At 35.8% G+C, this 9,784-nt stretch overlaps 1 protein-coding gene across 1 annotated transcript; it reads left to right on the top strand.

The window, feature by feature from the left end:
* The first annotated feature begins 892 nt into the window (after window positions 1–892).
* On the top strand, window positions 893–8,555 carry KERA (keratocan). Its single transcript, XM_047743594.1, is given in 4 exon segments — window positions 893–1,089; window positions 2,611–3,350; window positions 3,353–3,506; window positions 7,610–8,555. Coding segments are annotated over 3 exon segments (1,053 nt in total). The 5' UTR covers window positions 893–1,089; window positions 2,611–2,618; the 3' UTR covers window positions 7,777–8,555.
* Window positions 8,556–9,784: the final 1,229 nt, after the last annotated feature.

Below are 9,784 nucleotides of genomic sequence, written 5' to 3'. Positions count from 1 at the left end.
CAGGAGGTGGGGGGGTTCAGAAAAGGTCTTTTGGGTCCAGGGCCCTCTCTCCTCCTCCCCTCTTGTCTGTGCTCTTTCTTTGATGATGTTTATGCGAGCAGTGCAAACGGAGTCACATGAATTAAATTTCCTGACTTCAGAATAAGACAAGTTTTGAAAAACAAAATGTTTACAATCCATCCACAGAATAATGTTTGAAAATTATTTTTATTTGTGTCTTTCCTCAAATGGCATGACGATTCTTCTTCTCAAATATAAGAACTAGAAAACATTATTTTAGCTCTATGTGTTAAAAGAAAACCAGTAGCAGGGCAATGGATGTCTTGAAAAGGATTAAATGCAAAACATCTGTTCTAATGAAAAAAAAAAACCTCATTTGAATAATTAACTTGGAATAAAGCTCCCAATAGGAAACAGAAATACAAAAATTATATCTATAATATATATATATAAAACATATCTATATTATATCTATAAAACAAAAATTATATCTATAAAAACAAAATATCTATAAAAAATTATATCTATAAACCATGTTTAGTGTCCACATCAGGTATTGCTTCTCAGATCGCATTTGTAAATCTTTCAAATACATTTTCTTATCTTTCCCTCACACGCGATACATCTACATAGAATTCCAACATCTGTTTTATATGAGAAATGAACCAAATATTTCCACCAAAACAGAGGACATCAGCACTTATTTCTTCATATTCCATTTTAAAAAAAGATTTTCTAGAGAAAAGAAAACACTTTAAACTCTCTTCTTGTTATACTTGAAATCAAAACTGCCTTCCTGGCTGAACAGGTCTAGATATCAATACATTACAACATCTTTGGAACTGTGACTTCAGTGACAGTCGCCCTGAATTTTGGCTATAGGTTTTTGAGCTGAAAGTCAGAATTTCCTGGGCTGAGCTGCGTAGGTACCAAGGTTCTGTGGTTCTTGGAGGGGTTAAAGTTGGAGCCACTGATGCATATATTTTAGGGAGGATTCATAAAAACACGACACTGGAGCCTGGGTCAATCCATTACTGGGAATGAGCAGTGACCAATAGAAAGGGAAGAAGAAGATCCAAGAAGGCTGAGGTAAGCATTCTGAAGCCCTGGCAAAGTGGAAACAATAGATCAAAAGGTGTTCACTGTGACTGGTCAGAGTAGGTTTTATTTTTTTCTCATAGGAGGCTTGACAGCATACAATAAAAACAAGCTGTTTTAGTCACAGCATTGTTTTGTTTTGTTTTGCTTTTTTGTTTCATTTCGGTTTTTTCCCCCTTAACTGAGTTTGAGCAAACTTCAGACCCAGACACAGGACTCAACGGTATATTCCTGGAAGGCAAGGTAAACATTTTTTTGCACTTTTAAAAACCTAAAATTACGAATTCAAAGTTCTGATTCATCAGAGGCAGGATTACAGCTTAATAACTAAGGTAAATCCTGATTCTGAAGAAAAGAATGTGTTAATATGTCTCTATTGGAAGATGACCAGAGCAGAATTCTGCGATCGTAAAAAATTCGACAGCTTGCGGAAACAGCTCTGTACTTGTCATTTCCCTCAATTTAGTGGCACAGTGGAAAGATCAGCATTTCATAAATGATGCTTGTTTTATTTTCTCCTGAAAAGTCAGTAAAATGTATTCTGTTTTTATTGTCAAGCAACTGAATTAAATGTACGTTGGTCAGAATGTTACTGTTCTATTTTTCCTGTGAGAACAGTTTGTTGTACGTATCACCTTGCTGGTATTCAGTGGGGAGGGTTTCTATCCTTGAGATGGTCATATACCAATAATATTAATCTGTTCTTTGTTAGCAACCATCCTGAAAAGTTGGAAGTCATCTGTCCCTAAACATGGTCTTTGCTTTGTTGTGTTTCTTATCAACCATAGTAATGCCATAGGTGAATATATTACTTGCTTATTTGTGATATAGAGTTCATAATCCAAGTTCCCTGATTGAACAACTTGATTTTGTACTTATAATATAAATTGGAAGTCTTCCCCCACAGCCCAATATAAAATTTGCCAGAGAAGTAGAGCAACAGAGAGAGAAATTAATCACACATTTTTCTTCATATCTTAAAGCCTTCCTTCACAACAAACTGCTAAAATGTTCTTTGATCTCTCTGTTTCTTTGGTTCAAGGGCCAGCGAGCCTGAGAAATCTCATCCAGATGTTCTGCTCATTTAGGAGTAAAAGTAAAAGCATATGCTTACTTCTCAGAAACAACACAGACTCTCAATTTGAGTTATTAAAAGATCACTTTTTTTAATACTCTTTATTCGACCATGGGTTTCAGTTAACTTTCTTGTATTCAATAGCCTGAAATGGAAAAGTACTTAGAGCTCCTAAAATTTGCTTTTCATTTCTCAGTTTTCACTGTGACTGGGTTAAAACCAGAAAGCTAGAAGTTAGTGAGCTAGTGTCAGTGTTTGCAAAGTGCTTTGTGTGTAGCGCCTACTAAATACATGTGTACTAATGGGTAGCTGCGTATAAGTTGTTGACATGTGTTCACCTTCCCCCAAAGAAACAATGCTTACTGGTTATTTTGGTACACCTCATTTTCTGAAGGTCAAGATATTCAAACATCTAACAGTTATATCCCCTATCCCAGGTACTATAATGGCAACCACAATCTGTTTCATCATCTGGGTGTTATTCATAACAGATACTGTATGGACTCGAAGTGTGAGACAGGTCTATGATGTAAATGATCAAGAGGATTGGGCTGTGCATGACTTTGACTGTCCCAGGGAATGCTTCTGTCCCCCTAGTTTCCCTACCGCTTTATACTGTGAAAATCGAGGTCTCAAAGAAATCCCTCCTATTCCTTCAAGGATCTGGTATCTTTATCTTGAGAACAACTTGATAGAGACCATTCCTGAGAAGCCTTTTGAGAATGCCACCCAGCTGCGATGGATCAATCTAAACAAGAACAAAATAACCAACTATGGAATTGAAAAAGGAGCCCTGAGCCAACTGAAGAAGCTGCTTTTCTTATTTCTGGAAGATAATGAGCTGGAGGAGGTACCTTCTCCATTGCCAAGAGTTTAGAACAACTACAACTGGCCAGAAAACAAGGTATCCAGAATTCCTCAAGGGACCTTCAGCAATTTGGAGAATCTGACTCTTCTTGACCTGCAGCACAATAAACTGCTAGACAATGCCTTTCAGAGAGACACCTTCAAGGGTCTCAAGAACCTAATGCAGCTAAATATGGCCAAGAATGCCCTAAGGAATATGCCACCAAGGTTACCAGCCAATACAATGCAGCTGTATCTGGACAACAATTCCATTGAAGGAATACCGGAAAATTACTTTAATGTGATTCCTAAAGTGGCCTTTCTTGCGACTAAACCCACAACAAACTCTCAGATGCAGGGCTCCCTTCAAGCGGTTTTGATGTATCTTCAATTCTAGATCTTCAACTGTCTCACAATCAACTCACAAAGGTCCCCCGAATCAGTGCTCACTTACAGCACCTTCATCTTGATCATAACAAAATTAAAAGTAAGTAATCATCAGGGTATGTCTTTGGCTGAAATGCTCATGGTCATTAAATCTATATTTTCTTTAAGATTAGCAACTATTTTGGGCTTCCCCCACCACCACCCCCAGCTAATGTGCCCTTAGATTTCTTTTTCAACTTTTAGTATTTTGTCTTTGTCTATTCATTCTCACACAATCTTAATGAACCAAAGAAGTTCAAGCCTTCAATTGTAATTGAAAAGTGGACTTATTAACCTACAAAGGTGATTATCCATGGAGAAACGAAATATATCTTCTTTTACTCCTAGGAGATCCCAGTATTTCTGCCTCACTGGGTAGATTTATTTAGGAAAATGTACCAAGCACAAACAGCTTCATGCATAGTAATAGGAGAAGTATGATTTTAGGAGGTATCAGAAAGGGATCTCGGTCATAAAATCTATAGGTGCCTGAAACCACTGAAATTAAAGTCTCTGCTCTAGATTAGAGGGTTTCTCAGGCTTCCAAGTGTGCAGAATGGTGACACCACCCCAGAGTTCCTGATTGAGTACATCTGGCTGAGACTTGAGTATCTCATTTCTAACAAGTTCCCAGGTGGTGCTGAGACTGCTGCTCTGGGGACAAGGCATTGGGAACCAACACTGTAGTTCAACACCTTGTTCAGCTGCAAATGGAACAAGTGCTCCTGGAAGTTGATGACTTCTTAGGACTAATGGCAATCAACAAGGTAGAATGATTGCTCCTTTCCTGAAAATAGCTTTTGATAAGGGAGAGAGGAATGAGTACAAAGTGCCTTTGAGGCAGAGGTTGATTATAGAAGACCAAGAAGACTTGGTTATAGGAAGAAAAGGCTGGAGATGCTAAATTAAAACTCTTCAGAGTCCCACCTGAGACCACCCTGACCCTGCTGCAGAGGTGGACAGTATCCTGGTCTCACCACAGGGGCACTGGAACCAGCCTGAAACCTATCTTCAACCCTGGAGCAAGCCCTATAGGAAGATAATCTGAGGAGACTTCTCCTCTACAGCCTTAGAAAATACATGCCTAAAGTGAGAAGCAGTCAGGTAGTTTGTAGAAAAATGGCACAGATAATTGTCAGAAGGTAGTACTGCTTGGTTATTATTCATTAGCTTCCATTAAGCAAATAATCACACAGACATCTTATTTGTAAGAATAGACTATTTTTCTACTGGGTACTGCTCAGTTATTCAAGTTATTCAATTTTTTCTCTCATTTTTTTTCTTTTTCGTTTTTTCTACCAGCATACTTGAGCATATAATTCAGGAATTAACAAAGAGGCTGCTGCCCCATTTTTCCATGGCAATGAGACACCTTGTTTAATCCTATAGTCAAGAGCAAAAGATGCAACAGGTCAAAAAAAAAAAAATGTTAAGAGCCAAATCTGTTTCACTGACCTAGATTGTACAGCAGTCAATATTGACCTAAATATATGCATTTTTTTTCTTTCCTCTGATGAAAGTTCTGGGCTTCTACAGGTACATTCCTTATCTGGCAACAGAAGTCCCATAGACATGTGATATGGGAAGTGACTTTAAAGGGACTCCACATAGATCCCTATTTCTGAATCAGGGATTCCCCTTAGAAGTTGAGAAAAAAGGGTCTTTAAGAGTGAGACAGCAAAATTCAACACACGGTTGGGCATCTACACCAGTCATTTACATAATACATGAAGTTACACAAAGAGTAGTACTCTGTTCTTCCTCCACTCAGGTTTTTAAAAGTTTTATAGTATTTTCTCATATATTTCTGTTCTTCAGTAGTTCTCATACATTAGCATGTACCAGCATTATCTGGAAGACTTAACAAAATATAGCTTGCTGGCCCCAGCTTCACATTTTCTGACTCAGTAGATCTAACAGTTTAGTTCCTGGGAGGTATTGATGCTGCTGATCCAAGGACCACACTTTGAAAACCCCAAATTAATCCTCACAAGAATCTTGGTTGGTAAGTTATTAAGAGTTTCTGAAGAAAGAAATGGAGGGTCAACTAAGTGAGGAGACCTGTCCAAGGACAAAGAATAAATATAATACAGGATCTGAGATCAGGCCTTCTTATTTTAAGTGTTGTTTTCTACTAATACAATATAATCTCAGCACATTTTACTTTAATTTCCAGAACACAAGACTTTAGAAAAATTTCTGTCAACCCAGGTAAGAATAATTTTAACAGCAACAACAAAGAGAGATTTATTTGTTTCTTAATGTAGATATCAGGCAGGGTCATTTCTATATTCCCAGAAAATAAGTGTAAAATAAGAATTTCCCTGGCTAGAATTATTGGCTCACCAGTATATCACACTGTGTCATAATAACTGTTAAAGTACTTATTTCTTTTGGCTGCATAATCTACTCTTGTTTTTAATAAAGTGATTTCCAAGAAACATACCTTTTATATGAAGAGTTCTTAGAATTTACAGGATGGTGACCTTTTCTTATGAAAAAGATGGGAATATTCATTTCCTCTGAACAATTTAAAGAACTTTAAACCTGGCAAAAAAAGGTTATCTATTCAAATAAGTTACTTTGTGATGTTCTCTGAGAAATATAATAATTTATGAAAATATAACTATATTTGAACACCTGCTTCTTCCATTACATTTATGCAGACATGCTTTGGTTATGGGACATAAAGGTAACAAGGATGATAGCACATTAAAGGGACATACTCTCTCCAGGAAGCAAGGGACTCTAGTAGGAAAAGGACAAGGCTGGGACTCAGCTCTGCTGTTCACTTGTTAAAATATCTTGAATGCATTACCTTACCTGTCTGAACCCCTTGCAAGGCTCAGGTAGGGAGAATAATCCTATTGCCTGATAAATGCTGTGTGATGATAAGGTAATAATGCATGTGAAAGATAACTTTATATACACAAACTGATATATATTACGAGTGATTATTTTTAGCAAGTTGAATTCACAAAATGATATAAGATCAGAGCATTACAACCTCATTGTAACCATGAACTCAAAGGAAGGTCATTGCCAAAGTCAGGTAGGTCTCATCTTCTAAGGGAGGAGCTCTTTCTCAAAATAGTTTCAAATGAGACTGAAAAGCAATATATGGATTCATGGTTGAAATCAGCTATTAGGCACACTTGCCTGAATTTTGCTATTTTAACAGGTTTTTCTCTCCTGAATACTCCTAAATTTCAGTAAAGTCTTTGATGCCAAGGGCTCTGATCCAAGGCAGGTGCATGATTTCTCACATCCTAATCATCTGAAAAGGCTGATGGGATATTTCCTGGCTTGGATCTTTGTAATTCGATTCTTGGCAAATACATCCTTTCTAATTAAATACACTTAAATACAAAGATTCAAGGTTCTTCTCTTTAAGTATTATATATGTAAATGTATGTTAAATGTATTTTTTAAAAACTCATCATACACTACTAATTGGAAATTTTGAATTTTAAGGTAATTTTTAAGCACTTTCCTTAATAATAAACTGATTTTTCCACTTACCTATCCACTCATTCATCCATCCATCTACCCATGCACCTAACCGATCCTTCTATGACCCTTTGTCTCCACTACCCATCTCATTTATAGTAGTCTAAGCATGCCCTATCTCACTTGGAAGCTTAGAAAACAAATGATGTATTCTTTTACTCTTATCTCAGCTTTTTTTTTTTAAGATTTTATTTATTTATTTGAGAGCCAGAGCATGCATTAATGGGGGTAGAGCGGGGCAGGGGGCGCAGAGGGAACAGGAGAGGGAGAAGCCACTCCTATCTGAGCAGGGAGCCCAATGTGGGGTCCGTCCCAGCACCTTGAGATCATGACCTGAGCTGATGTCAAATGCTTACCCTACTGAACCACCCAGGCACCGCTCCATCACAGCTTTTAACAATATGTCCTTTCTCATGCTCTGTGCAAAGTATAACTGAATATCGAGTGAGAGGGCTGTATATCTGTTGCACATTTTTTAGCATTACTTTTATAAGACACATATACCTCCAACTTGACAAAAATGGCTTGTATCTCTGGCACTTTCACAGGTCAGGTTGCTAGGCCCTCTATAAGACTGTTCCATGGCTTCTTGTTCTTCTCAAACCTGGTCTCTTCTTTCTAATTCTCTTGTTCACGCCATCTTTGTCTCCACAGATGTGAACGTCTCTGTAATATGTCCTCCCATACTGCCAGCAGAACGAGACTTCTTCGGTTATGGACCTCGCCTTCGCTACCTCCGTCTGGATGGAAATGAAATCAAACCACCAATTCCAATGGATTTAATGAACTGCTTCAGGCTCCTTCAGGCTGTCATTATTTAAACACATCTTCAACATCTAAATTTGTTTAATGAGCTAATATTTCTGAAATGAAATTTGGTTACCATTCATAACTTTAAGACAAAAGTCACATTTCCAATTGCTCTTGGCCACCATTTTTGTTTATATAGCTTATGTTTTCTATTCAAAGATGCTTTCACCAATGATATGTAGCAGAGTTGGCTTTTCTTTAATTGATAAAACAGACACAGAGTTCAGATAGTTTATCAACTCAAAGATAGTTCTTTTTTGTCTCTTCCACAGCTTACTAATATCAAACAATGCAGCTGCATTGTTATGCAATATAAAAGACATATTGGTTTACATATGTTCAAAATTGCTTATGCGGATATTATAGTAGAAGTACAGTAATCTAACAGGAGATAAGGACATCTGAAAAAAATGGGAAAAAATGAGATATTTCTTCATCATAATTGATTTCAGATTGCTAAGTAGCATTAGTAAGTATAAGTATAGCATTTAGCTCAAGAACGGTTATGAAATGTATTAAATACTTCATGAAAGGAGACTTTTAGTTGTTTAATACCAAATAACAGAAAAAAACAGTAATGTTCAATTTACTACTATTTTTTATAGCTGCTGTTTTTAATATAGTACAGTGTACTCTATTAAACAAGTCCTAAGTTTTACATTTATTATAACACATTTCTCACAGAATCTTAGTGTTTAACTTTTAAAATCCATTTGAATTGCAAATTGTTCAGCTCTTATATTTGCCAGTGGTTTTGGATTTTTTAAATAAAAAGAGTGAATGCTTTCTAACAAAACAGTGGTAAAATATTTATTTCAGGGGCGTTATTTACAAGTTTTATTAAGAACATATTTTAATAAAAAGTATTGTAATCACAATAATTTCCATTTTTCTACCACGAATACATGCAAATATATTTTCCACTACCTTTGTTTTTCCTTCTTTTCTGATAAACATAAGAAAAATTTATACTCTAGTCATTTAACATAATACTCCTACTTCTCATGAGTTAGAAAGGAATAACCTAGGATTCCATTTAGTAACAAAGTATAGTTTACTTCAGACTTCTAATTTCTAGGACATATCTATAAATAATAAATATTCCATAGACATTAATATGTGAATTTATATATTTTCCAAATAGTATTCTGAAATATCCTATAAAATTTGACATAGTTCCCTAGAAAATTGATCATATATGTCTGTGAAAAACCAGATTAAGGAAAATCTAACATGTTACTTTATACCAAGATTTCTCAGAAACTTAAAATTATTGTATAAGGTGAATTCTTAAAAAAAGAACATAACATACAGTTTTCCCTACTTATTTTCACATGAAAACTTATGAGGGGTTAGGAGGGAGGAACCAATGAGAATACTTTGAACAAAGTTTTTAAAAAATGTTGGCTAAAGGTAAGAAATGAAATTAATTGACATTAAGAAAATAATTTTTTTAAAAGACTTCAAAGCACACAAAGAAAATTATTAAATGTATATCATAAAAAACAAGTAATCAGATATCGTCAGGCTGGGGAACAAGAATATGTTGAAATAAATATAAGAACTTTAAATATTTGAAAATTTGCTATATGGAAAAGGGATAAAATGTATTCCAGTAGATCCAAAATGAAGAGTAGAACATATTGGTGAAATGCATATGGAACCGTATTTTAACACTAGCAAGAAAGAATTTTCTATTAATTGCTCAGAATCATCCAACAATGAAAGCAATTTTCTTGAGATGGAGTTAACCACCATTAGGACTGTCCAGAGAATGAATAATGGTTCAAGCGAAAGGCTGTAAAAGGAATTCCTGATTTTGAAGCAAATTTGTAAAATGTTCCTCTATGACCTTTTCAACTCTAAAAATTCCCTCTCTTCCCCCTCCCACCTTCCATCCCTCCGTCCCTCTAGTCTACCCTTCCTTCCTTACTTCTTCCTTCCTTCCTGCATTTTTTTTCTTTATTTATTTCAGAAAATATACATTGAGAACTGTATATATACCAGACTATACTACAC

Source organism: Lutra lutra, chromosome 8 (genome assembly GCF_902655055.1).
Source record: "Lutra lutra chromosome 8, mLutLut1.2, whole genome shotgun sequence".
In the NCBI taxonomy this organism is placed as follows: Eukaryota; Metazoa; Chordata; class Mammalia; order Carnivora; family Mustelidae; genus Lutra; species Lutra lutra.
This window is presented reverse-complemented; position numbering and strand designations above follow the sequence as displayed.